Here is a 12,534-nt window from a genome sequence, read left to right as displayed (position 1 = left end):
CTCAAAATCTTTACGAAGTACATATCTAAAACACAAATTCTTAGGGCAGTGGTTCCAGAAGTGTTATCTCTGAACCAGCAGCATCAGTATCACATAGAGCTTGTTAGAAATTCATCGCAGACCTGAGGGTCCCTGGTGACTCAGATGGTAGAGGTTATCTGCAGTGCAGGAGACCTGGGTTTGATCGCTGGATTGGGAAGATCCCCTGGAGAAGGGAATGACAACCAACTCCAGTATTCTTGCCTGAAGAATTTCAAGGACAGAGGAGCCTGGCAGCTACAGTCCATGGGGTCACACAGAGTCGAACACAACACACAGGCACACACACACATCTCAGAGCTATTAGATCGGAAACAAATCTCCAAGTGATCTTGATGCCCGTTAAAGTCTGAGAAATGTTTCTTTAGGTATAAACCAGATATCAGGAAAGACTGTGTTCGACACCAAAAGATGGTATTTTTGTTCATTAACGGATCAGGAAACGTTGGACCTACTTTGGGTTAAGTATTTTTATTTAATCTAGTGTTACTCAAAATTATGTAAAGAAAATCTGTTTTTTAATATATGTAATATCCATTAAAAACACAGTCTTGCTGATTGGTCTTTCTCTTCTTTCCTCTTTGTATTTCCACATGATAGACGAGTTGGATTTTATGTCAATACTTTCAAAAATGTCTCCAGCCTAGAAGCCAAGTTTCATAAGGAAATTGCAGTGGTAAGTAATGATGATATGGGATTTTCCATATGGAATATAAAGTAGATGAACATTTATTCTGGAAGCAAATGCAATGGCACATACTAAGCAAAGAATTTACTCTCTTTCGTGTTTCTTTCAATTGTGCTTTGACTCTCAGTAGTATTTCTTCATTGTTTTGTAGTGACCACATGTTTCTATAAGTCTGGTTCAATTTGTGCTTTCATGAACCCCTGCCTACTTGTTACAATCATATAATTGTTTTTATTTTTTCAGTCAGTTTTTAAAGTTGGATTTTCAATTCTTTAGGCCGAGGAAAAATTGGTCTCTAAATAGATAGTCAGCATTTGTGTCACTGAGTAATATTTTCTTAGTTCGACAGGGTGGTTGTATCACTTTATCTCTAATAGAATCAATGTAAATAATAAGTGCATGTTTTCGCCTCTATATTCTGGTTTATATATATGTTAATTTGTGTTTGTGGCCTTACAGTTAAATTGGACCCAATTCAGACATTAAATTATCCTGAGACTATCCATGCTATCATAAGATCCTTAATGTTTCAATAAACAATTCCTTCCTGGGGGCAGTAGCCTGAATTTGCAGCAGAATGACTTACAATTAATAGACAAGTGACATCTGTCTTCCCAGCTTTGCCACAAACTGTATGAAGTGATGACGAAACTGGGCGACCAGCATGCTGACAAGGCCTTCACCATTCAAGGAGCTCCCAGGTAGGCGATGTTTATGAAAGCCAAGTTCATGTGTACATTCCTTGAAGGCAAAAATTGTTGAAGTTTCTACAGCCTGTACCAGCATCTTTTACTCATCTTACAAAGGTCTAAAATCAAGGAATTTTTCCATCCAGAGGGTGAAACCAGACTTAGTTCTGTGCTTTTACATTGACTTTTAGCCTTCAGCTGTATCCTCATGGACTTTTGTCCCTTCAGAGTGCTATCTACCTCTTTTTGCTTTCCGGCAATGATGTCAATTTCTTGCATACAAATTCTAGTTGTGCACTTGTTACTTTATTTGGAGAGGAAGAGAATTCCCTAAACCCACAACAATTAGTCTTGTTATTTATTGGGTTGGCCAAAAAGCTCGTTCAGGTTTTTCTATTACCGTATTATGGATTTTTCTGTTAACATCATACATTACGAACTTTTTGGCCAACCCAATATATTGGTGTTGATACCTTTAATGAATCCTTTTTGGAAGAGGCAAAAGGAAGTAGGTGAGATCTCACCATCATCTTCCCTCCTAACTTGACCTTGCAAACACGGCATTGTTTGGGTTTTGTTGGACACTGGTTTGGTTTTATTTTGAGTGTGCCTGTCAGATTTACCAAAGGCTTAGTGATCTGTAGATGAATAGTCTACAGTGCCAGGGTTTGGATTCACAGCATCTTACTCTTATGATTTGGGAATCCCTTTTATCCATCCTTCTCAGGCGTTATGTACTCAGGCTCATGAGGCTTGGTTTGGAATTCAGAGGACTCAAATTTTAGTTTTCTGACTCTGCAGATAATTTGCTCTGCCTTCCTGGAGGAAGTTCAATAACCTTTCTGAATAAAAGGCTCATTTTTAAAATCAATAGGAATAAAAACATGCTATTGAACTAAACAACTTGTAAGGAAATACACAGTGCTGACCTTCTGTGTTTACGATTTTAGCATCCATCAATGTATACCCACAAACCCATGCATTTATAAAAACACAGTGCTCTTACACAGGCACTGCCGCCTTCATGTATTAGTGTTTGGAACCTTCTGGAAACAGCTAATCTTCTGATTTGATGCTATTTGGTCTAGATGTACATGTAGTCCCTACCCTGGCTGCTATACTAAGTGAGCATTAAGTATATTGTCTTAGAACATTGCCTAAAAGAAGACAGGAAAGGGACAGAACTATTGTGTCCAAACTGAGAACGGAATGTAATAAGAATATCACAATGACTTTTGGTGATTTAGGAAGGAGGTACATGGGGAAGGCGGCTCCCTTATACAGAGATGAAGGCTCAATGGATGCATGTATATGTAGGGCTGAGCTGCATCGCAGTTCACCTGAAACTACCACAACGTTATTATCTGCTGTGAAAGTGAAAGTCGCTCAGTTGTGTCCGACTCTTTGTGATCCCATGAACTATTCAGTCCATGGAATTCTCCAGGCCAGAATACTGGAGTGGGTAGCCTTTCCCTTCTCCAAGGGGATCTTCCTAACCCGGGGATCGAACCCAGGTCTCCCGTATTGCAGGCAGATTCTTTACCAGCTGAGCCACAAGGGAAGCCCATTATCTGCTATACCCCAATACAAAATAAAAAGTTCAAGGTTTTGGGGGGGGGAAGGTATCTGAAAATGTCGATGCTGCTGAATCAGATACAATGAAGAGAAAATGGGGCCACGACCACTTAACAAATGTTTTTCATTTTTTTCAACGTTCCTCTGCAGAACGAGGTGGTGAGTGAGCTCAGTGGGGCCTCCATTAGGCATAGACTGGTGGCCGTGCTTCCCAGGGGAGACCATGATTGGCAAGGTTCCAATCATGTGTGTGTCCATGTCCTGTCCACGGGACCCATTCCCTCAGCCCATTGAATCTGTAGACCCTCCTGCTGTGTACGTGCTCATTTATTTGGGGTACAAACTTGTTCCCTCAATCTGTAGAGTTTAGAAATTCTTAGAGAGTAGGATGTGTCCCCAGTGGTGGATTAACCATTGCATTTGGGCTGATCATGAGCATCTGGCCTGGGGCCGGGAGCATGGTGGGCTCTCAGTAAACATTACAGGCTCTCATCCATCACATAATTCATTTGCACATGTCTGAATTGAGTTATTGTGCTCTAAGGTGTAGAAAGAGAGACAACAAGTTAATTTCTAAATATTATCAGAAAGCTCGCCTACCAAATCTTAATGAACATTGTCCTGGGGATGCCTTTTAATAGCCAATTTATCACTTGATGGGGCAGGGCAGGTTCTGCTATAGATTATGCCATAGCAAGTTTCTCTTATAAATCAAAAGTGAAATTAGTTCAATTAATTCAGCTTATGTTTGGAAGATTCTTGCAGAGCCTATTTGGCTCAGTGGGAAGAATAGGAGTTCAAATTACTAAGGCCTGAATTTGGATCCACGAAATTTGCCAGTGACGTTAAGGATTTTTTATCCTCTCTGTGCCCCACTTTACTTACATGTAAAGTGGAGACAGTTATGCTTTGGGTCTTGTGACCAGTGGAGGTAATGTATGAATGGGATCTTGCAGAGAGTGGACAATAAATGGCACCAGTTATTGCATCACCATTACTAATAACCAGGATGAATGGGAAGAGGGAGTAGATAACCAGTAGCTCCCGTCATGCCTGAGGACTTCTGTGAGAAGGAGGGCCCCTGAGAAATAAGGACCGCTCTGTAGAAAGCGCCTTGCTCACCCTCTGTGTTCGTTCAGCGACTCGGGTCCTCTTCGTATTGCAAAGACGCCTTCGCCACCTGAGGAGGCTTCACCCATCCCAAGCCCGACAGCAAGTCCTAATCACACGTTGGCACCTGCGTCTCCCGCACCAGTCAGACCTCGGTCACCCTCGCAGGTAGGAAGACGTCACGTGTATGAGGGGGACCGGAAGAAGCCAGGCTGAGTTGACCCCACCTGGGATAACCCCGTGGGGTGCGGTCATTGACAAGAGTTTTTAGTGTGAGCCTTGGCCATTGGGATCATCACTGAGGAATAAACTTCCCTTTTTTTACTCAGATTTTTATGTTTCCTCACATACCCTCTGCGTAAGTGGGTTGAGACATCTCTCTCCACGATCTCAACTTCCTGAGGCTTGCATGATCTCCTCTTCTCAGCATCCTGCACTTTTAAGACTCTGTTGAATCCTACTTTCTCCACGTGGCCTCCTTCCTGTTAGTCTTTAGGTCACACCTGGAGCAAGAACGGCCATGGTGTTTATGTCAGTTCACATTTGATTTTTTGTATCACCCGTGGTATATTGTGCACGCTCAGCAAAAGTGATGGAACAAGTGACTGAAAGAAACAGAAAGGGCCAAGCAAAGGCAAATGTAGAGAAAAACAGCCACCCTTATTGTTCCTTCTTTTGGAGAAAATGAAATTCCTGTGGGGAAACTTGAAGTGTCTAATCCAGCTCAGGCTTTCTTGTGTATGGTTGAAACTAAAGATCGTTGCGAAAAGATGTGAATAATGGATACTACAGTGCTTATTTGTTATTTATTCACAAAGTCATGTCTGATTCTTTTGCGACCCCATGGGCTGTAACCAGCCAGCCTCCTCTGTCCATGGGATTTCCCAGATAAGCATACAGGAGTGGGTTGTCATTCCCTTCTCCGGGGGATCTTCCTGACCCAGGGATCAAACCTGAGTCTCCTGCATAGGAGACTGAATCTTTACTTTGCTTTATTGGCAGGCAGATTTTTTACTGCTGAGTCACCTTTCCAAAATACTGGAGTGCAGAATGAGGTGTATGCTGCCCATGGTGGTCTCCTCACTGACTCTAGTGAAATCTTGCCTGATTTTAGCTCTAGAATTCTAATGTGCTGCTGAAGGGAGAAATCATTTGCAGTTAACTTTGGAGAAGGTATGGCATTAGTTTGGGCTTCCCAGGTGGCACTAGTGGTAAAGAACCTGCCTGCCAATATAGGAGACATAAGAGACGTGGGTTCAATCCCTGGGTCGGGAAGATCCACTGGAGGAGGGCATGGCAATCCACTCCAGTATTCTTGCCTGGAGAACCCCCATAGACAGAGGAGGCTGGCTGGCTACAGTCTATAGGGTCAGACAGTCGGACATGACTGAAGCGACTTAACCCGCACGCACGTATGGCCTTATTTTAACTTGAGAGGCACAGGTACGTGGCCCTGCAGTGCTGTGATATAGCACTTGTGTTAAGATAGATGGAGTCTCATGGCCTGAATTTTCCTCGTTGGACCATTACTTGTCACACCATAGCTACAGGACCCATCCAAGCAGGCATTCTTTGCCTGAATCATGTGGGCTGATTTCTCAGTGCAGGCCAAAATTTGAATCAGGGATCAATCTCATCCCCTGGCTCTGTTCCCAAGACATTTCTGCATGTCTCCTGTGCCATCTTCCGCTGAATTAAACCCTGTTTGTTTGTGTGTGATGTTTCTTAGACAAGGAAAGGGCCTCCTGTCCCACCTCTTCCTAAAGTCACCCCAACGAAGGAGCTACAGCAGGAGAACATCATCAGTTTCTTCGAGGACAACTTTGTTCCTGAAATCAGTGTGACCACACCTTCCCAGGTGAGCACCTGGAACAGAGCTGGGATGTCCATGGACGCTCCATGGCAGCGGGACTCTCAGGGCTCAGCTCTGGAGAAGGTGGCAGATGTGAGAGCCAATGGTAAAATTCAGTTGTTATTCAGGTTTGCTTTAATTACCTGATATGTCTGAAGGGTTCTCAAGCGAGAGATGTACAGTATTTGAAAAGACTCCTTCTCCATTGTTAAGAGCTGTGCATCATTACTATAGAAAGTTGGGAAAATACTAAAAAGTGTAAAGAGAAGAATTTTAATAAGCCCTTAAATCTTAGCACTCTGAAATAGCCACTGGTACATTTAGGTTTGTGTGCTGTGTGTGTTTAGTCACTCAGTCAGGTCTGACTCTTTGCAACTCCATGGGTTGTAACCTGCCAGGCTCCTTTATCCATAGCATCCTCCAGGTAAGAATACTGGAGTGGGTTGCTATGCCCCACTCTAGGGGATCTTCCCAACCCAGGGATCGAAACCCAGGTCTCCCTCACTGCAGGTGGATTCTTTACCATTTGAGCCACCAGAGGTTTATTTTCTTTTAATTTTTTCTAAATATATATCAAATTTTGCAGCGCAAAATTCAGATTGTATTGTTGTATATTCCTGACTTTTCTGTTTAATCTTATTGAGCATTTTTTTCATCTCATAATATTGTCTTTTCCAAAAAAATCAAAGTTTGACCAGAGTATTTTATCAGATGAATGTAACCAACCCCTGATGGTGGTCACACTTCCACTTTTTTGTTACTTTATCAGCACCTTGGTGATATCAATATATATTAATACAGAAGTGTTAAGTGTTAGTTGCTCAGTTGTGTCCGACTCTGCAACCCCATGGACTGTAGTCCACCAGGCTCCTCCGTCCATAGAATTCTCCAGGCAAGAATACTGGAGTGGGGTGCCGTTTCTCTCTCCAGGGGATCTTCCTGACCTAGGGATCAAACCCAGGTCTCCTGCATTGCAGGCAAATTCTTTACTCTCTGAGCCACCAGGGGAGCCCTAGTGTATATTATTACATGTTTGCACCTTTAATTATTTTTTTCATATTGCTCCTTAGTAAAGAATAGGAAAATGAAATTCAAAGAGGTGAATATTAAGTCTTTTGACCTTTAGTAGGAGTAAATGGATCCATTTACGTGACTTGGCAAAGAGAACCACCTGTGTTCCCCCTGGTTTCAAAGACACCTGGGTGTGTGTACCCATTTATAGTGACCCTCAATGTTATACCTACACCTGTCCCAGCTTGGTTTTCCTTTGCCTCAAGGATAATCTTGACTTAGCTGCTCCTCATGTCATCAAAGCCATCTCTTTGTTAAGAGTGAATGTCCCCAGAGATCATGCCAATACCATTTCCTCCTGGTATTCTCACAGTCATAAATAATTTTAACATTTTGCAAGGGGTGCAAACATAACATTGTAATTCCTGAGTACATAAATAACTGCTCTATGTCCAACATCCCAATTACAATTGCGTCCTATCAATAATAACAGAAATCATGTACTAAAAACGGGGTTCAGAAAATAAAAACTTAAAAGTAATGCAGTGGGATGCCATAATTTCTCATCTCTCTCTAGAGGGTGTTTATGGATCAGTGCAATGCCATTTGCTATTGTTTTCCTTCTCCTGTTGTTTGTAGGAGATTTGAATTTGGTAAGCTAATTAGGGCTTGAAATGTGATTTAGTAGCTCCTTTGAGGAAAGGGAATTGCATGTTTATCAGTGCATGGACCAGTAATTTCTATGGATACACAGATGCCACCAGGGATAGTGGTCTTAGAGCCAAATGATCTTACCCAGCATCCACCGTGGCCCTAGCACCAAACTGGAGAAGTTTTCTCATCCAAGTTGTTCTGTGCCTTTGTACTTCTAACAGCTCGTTCTGTTTTTAGCTTCATCAGTTTTAAAGTGAGAGTGTTTTAGAGTGATAAGACCCTTACTAAAGTTGCTTTCAACTTGACCCCTCAAGAGCATCCTCTCAATTCCATCTCCAATAAAGAATATGCTCGCCCAGAAGCGTGTGTGCTTAGCTGAGGACATCTCCATGTAGCAGCCAAGGCCACTGAAGTAGAGAAAATGTGACAAGTAGACTAGTTCTGAAGTGAAGACGGGGTTCAAAGATGTTCTTTCTTTGAATAGTGTTTTTTTATTTGCAGTCTGCTGGGTCACATAAGGGTCCTTCACAGTGGCGGGTGGGGGGGAAGAATCAAAGCACTTTTAAAAAGTGCAGATGCCAGAAGAGGTGCCTAAGTCCTTCTAAGAGGGTTAACTTTGGCTGGTGTCATCGAGTGAGGGAGATTGATGAGCAAAATCAAGAGTTAGGGGAGAGGGCGCGGAGGCACTTGTCAAACCTGAAACGTCTCCAGCTGTGGCCGCTGCAATGACACAATCAGCGGATGGCCCCGTCCTTGCCCCAGCTTGGCTAGCCTGCGTTCAGGCTCCCGGGCTGTTGGAGTGGAAAGGAAAGGCGTCTCCCCACTAGCACCATTTCTAACTTACTGGCTGGGTCAAGTCCACCAGCGTGCCAGGGACTTTGAAGGAAGTAACCCCCAGAGACATTATGGGGGTGCCTTTGGGGGCATTTATCTTGATATGTGTTGTTTTCTTTTAATCTGGGGAGGAGGCAGAAGAGGGTTTCTATCTTTTTTTCTGGGTCTAAGTGGCAACATGGCTGTAGCAGGTGAACCCCAGTGTATTTGATGGGGTCAGATGATGGAAATGAGTCGAAGCATTTCCATCGACCCAGTGGCTGTGAGTCTCACGTCACCATGTTAAGAGCAAGGGTAAGGCAAGGATTTATATTTCAGTCTGCTTGCTCCCTTATTGAAGGATATAATCTAGCTTTATTTAATTTTATTCAGTTTTTCTTTATAGAAGTATATTTGATTTACAGTGTTGTATTAGTTTCTGGTCTACAGCAAAGTGATTCGTGTGTGTGTGTGTTAGTCACTTAGTTGTGTCCAACTCTATGTGACCCCAAGTTCCTTAGCCCACCAGGCTCCTCCATCCATGGGATTTCCCAGGCAAGACTACTGGAGTGGGTTACCGTTTCCTTTATATATATATATAAATATATGAACATATATATAAAATATGAATATATAAAAATTATATATATTCTTATATATAAATTATATATATTATAATATATATATATATTCCTTTCAATCTTCCTTTTAAAAATGTTTACTAAAAATCCACTTCCTTACAGTATCTGGTGGGGGGAGAATGAGAGATTATTTGAGAAACTCTGATTTAAAAAAAAATAAACAGGGATTTTGTCGCAGAAGTTCTCAGAGCCTGAACTTTTTTGCTTTTTCTTTGTGAAAAAGCAAAAGGAGATGCAGCCCTCCTAGCCTCCTATGACCAAGGGGATCTCAGGGGACTAGATGGAAAATGCTCTTTTCAAAGAATAATGCAGGTGTGAGCATACGCCCACACGCCCACACAAAGGATCTTTTGTTTTACTTAAGTCGCTGGGAGTTAAAAATAGGGAGGGATGGAAATATATATATATTATATATTCCTTCATGTATATATTATATATATTTATATATGTTTTATTTTAATATTTTTAAATGTTTAATGAGTCATTTTAGATTTAACAAATAGGTTTGCATCCTCAGTTTGCTATTTTTATCATTTGCTTAATGGGGAAGAAAAGGATTTGTATGAATCCCACCCAGAAGTTCAAGATGTGATGAATGAAACATCGCTTGGCTCTAATGGATGTATTTCATACACCCTGCTTCATCACAGCGATAATTCTCTCTGGAGTGTGTCCTGGGGCTGGAAACAGAAATCCTTCAGGTCTACAGAGCCCTCTAACGGCGTAAACCTTAACTGTAGCATGTGGACTCTGGAAATACGTATATTTCCCAGAATCTTCTCTGGAAGTAGCCATATCTATGGACAGGCACTTGCTTGCCTGTCTAGACCACAAGGCTGATTTTGTTTTTCTGGTTCTGTGTTTACAGAAGTGGACCTGCCACAGGACATACCCATCCCTCCCTATTTTTAACTCCCAGCGACTTAAATAAAACAAGAGATCCTTTGTGTGTGTGTTTGTGTGCGCGTAGGCGCACACCTGCATTATTCTTTGAAAACAACATTTTCTATCTAGTCCCCTGAGATCCCCTTGGTCATAGGAGGCTGGGAGGGCTGCATCTCCTTTTGCTTTTTCACAATGAAAAAGCAGAAAAGTTCAGGCTCTGAGAACTTCTGCAACAAAATCCCTGTTTACTTTCTTTAAATCAGTGTTTCTCAAGTAATCTCTCATTCTCCCCCACCAGATCCTCTAAGGAAGTGGATTTTTAGTAAACATTTATAAAAGGAAAATTGAAGAGGTCCCTGGAAACCAAATTGTGGCAAAAAAAAAATTAAGATTTTAACAGACCAAGACCAAAATAACACAATCATGTATATACATGTATATATGTGTGTGTGTAAACATATATGTGTATATAAGTGCACACACACACTTCTATATGTTTGTGTATATATATAGATACATATGTGCTTCCCTGGTGCCTCAGTCATTAAAGAATCCATCTGCAACGCAGGAGACCCGGGTTCTATCCCTGTTTTGGGAAGATCCCCTGGAGAAGGACATAGCAACCCGCTCCAGTGTTCTTGCTGGAGAATCCCCATGGACAGGGGAGCCTGGCAGGCCACAGTTCATGGGGTCGCAAAGAGTCGGACACGACTGAGCAGCTAAGCACAGCACAGCACGTATATATGTATATACATGATTGTGTTTTTTGGTCTTGATCTCCTATTAAAATCTTCCTGCTTTTTATACAGGTGGTCAGGGGGCTCTCCATATAAGCAATCTGAGTCACGTGACATGAGCACATCGGCAGCATCCTAGTGGCCAGTCTCATGGGGTCCCCTGAGTGAAATGACGTGCTGGCCAGCAGGAACAGTCTGCTCACCAGCCACTTTCTTGGAAGCGGGACTGGCCACCAAGTTTCAAGATAGCCTGGTGGTTTATGAGTCCCAGATTCCTGGGGCGTTTGGTGGGCCCTCCCTGTGGAGTTAGGGTGGGACAGTGCTCCAAAGAGGAGAGATGGGGGCCATGCCCACGCAGATCCTAGTCCAGGGGTGTTCTGCTCGGAGGGCATGCTGCTCCCCACCACCAGTGTGTGCATGCGTACTCAGTCACTTCAGCTGTGTCCATCTCTTTGTGACCCTATGGACTATAGCCCAGCAGGCTCCTCTGTCTACAGGATTCCACAGGCAAGAATACTGGAATGGGTTGCCATGCCCTCCTCCAGGAGATCTTCCCGACCCAAGGATAGAACCCGAGTCTCCTGCATCTCCTGCATTGCAGGTGGATTCTTTACCACTGAGCCATGGGGAAGCCCCACCCCCCACATACACAACCAGAGTATGACCTAAAAAATTTCAAGGAAGGTGCTCAGAAGTGCAGGGACCTCTTGAGCGGCAGGGCTAGGGGAACAGTGTTCCTTCTTGCTTATTTTCCTGTCAATGGGCAGTGAGGAAGAAAAGATGGCTTGTTTAAGGATTTTTTTTTCATAACAGATACCCCAACTATCTGCCCTAAATCTGTTCTCAGCGTATTTTCTCTCTTTGATATAGCTTTCCCATTTACAAATCCAGAAGGATTATCTTTTGAACATTCCAGCTTATTCCTCCAAGCCCTCCTGTCACCCTGCTGTGCTAAAAAGCAAGATATCAGCACAGCCTTTAAATTGAGTGACTGTTGGGATCAAGTTAGCGCTATTTATTTACTTTGCTACCCTTAGCTCTCTGTTCTCCAACCTGAGGCTGCATCTTACGTTTTAAGTTCATGAAATCTTCCTATCTTGCCTAGTAAATCAAATGGAAATAAATTTTTCAGCTTGCAAAATAGGTTCAAAACATGGCCCTTTTTCACCTGTTCTGATGGGGCCAGCCTGAAATTATTTACACGTGCACCACTCACTTCCTGGGTATCTGTAATCTGCCTTAAATACCATGCTGGCTATTCTGTTCAATATAGCAGATTTCTGGACCAGCTGCTTCTTCTTTCAGTTGATATTTATTTCAAAGTAAACACGTTAACATTTTTTGAGGACAAGGAATTAATAAGATGAAAATTGAAGGAAAAAATTAGTGCCTTTCAATGCCAGAGTCACTCAGTATGGGTTGAAATTTATTTCTTTACATATGGCGGTGCAGTAGTTGAAAAATCTAGCTTTATTCTACTTAATTGTCTATGTACCTTAATGAGTTGTCCATCTATGTATGGTTCTGTTTCTGGACTCTGTGGTTTTCCTTTGATCCTTTTACCTACCTTTGTACCAGGACCCCACTATCTTGATGACTGTCTCTTTATATTGTCTTGAAACCAAAGTGGGTTAGTCCTTCAACTTTGTTATTCTTTTTCAGAATTGTTGTGGCTATTCTAGGTTCTTTGAGTTTCCATATGAATTTTAGAGTCACTTTGTAAGTTTCAACAAACTTCCAGGACATTGGATTTGATTTCTAGGGCTGTTGTCATAAAGCACCACAAATTGGGTGGCTTAAAACAACAGGCATTTATTCTCTTGCAGTTGTGAGGCTATAA

The 12,534-nt window shown here is 42.4% G+C and overlaps 1 protein-coding gene across 2 annotated transcripts in view; it reads left to right on the top strand.

Moving 5' to 3' along the window:
* Positions 1–12,534, top strand: part of AMPH (amphiphysin) — a 211,193-nt gene that overhangs the window by 143,985 nt on the left and 54,674 nt on the right. For both annotated transcript variants that reach the window (XM_070466607.1, XM_020892153.2), the window contains exons 8-11: positions 640–715; positions 1,346–1,428; positions 4,131–4,269; positions 5,831–5,959. In XM_070466607.1, the coding sequence (XP_070322708.1) occupies positions 640–715; positions 1,346–1,428; positions 4,131–4,269; positions 5,831–5,959 (427 nt within the window). The remainder of the gene's footprint in view (positions 1–639; positions 716–1,345; positions 1,429–4,130; positions 4,270–5,830; positions 5,960–12,534) is intronic.

This window comes from Odocoileus virginianus, chromosome 1 (genome assembly GCF_023699985.2).
Source record: "Odocoileus virginianus isolate 20LAN1187 ecotype Illinois chromosome 1, Ovbor_1.2, whole genome shotgun sequence".
Lineage (NCBI taxonomy): Eukaryota > Metazoa > Chordata > Mammalia > Artiodactyla > Cervidae > Odocoileus > Odocoileus virginianus.
This window is presented reverse-complemented; position numbering and strand designations above follow the sequence as displayed.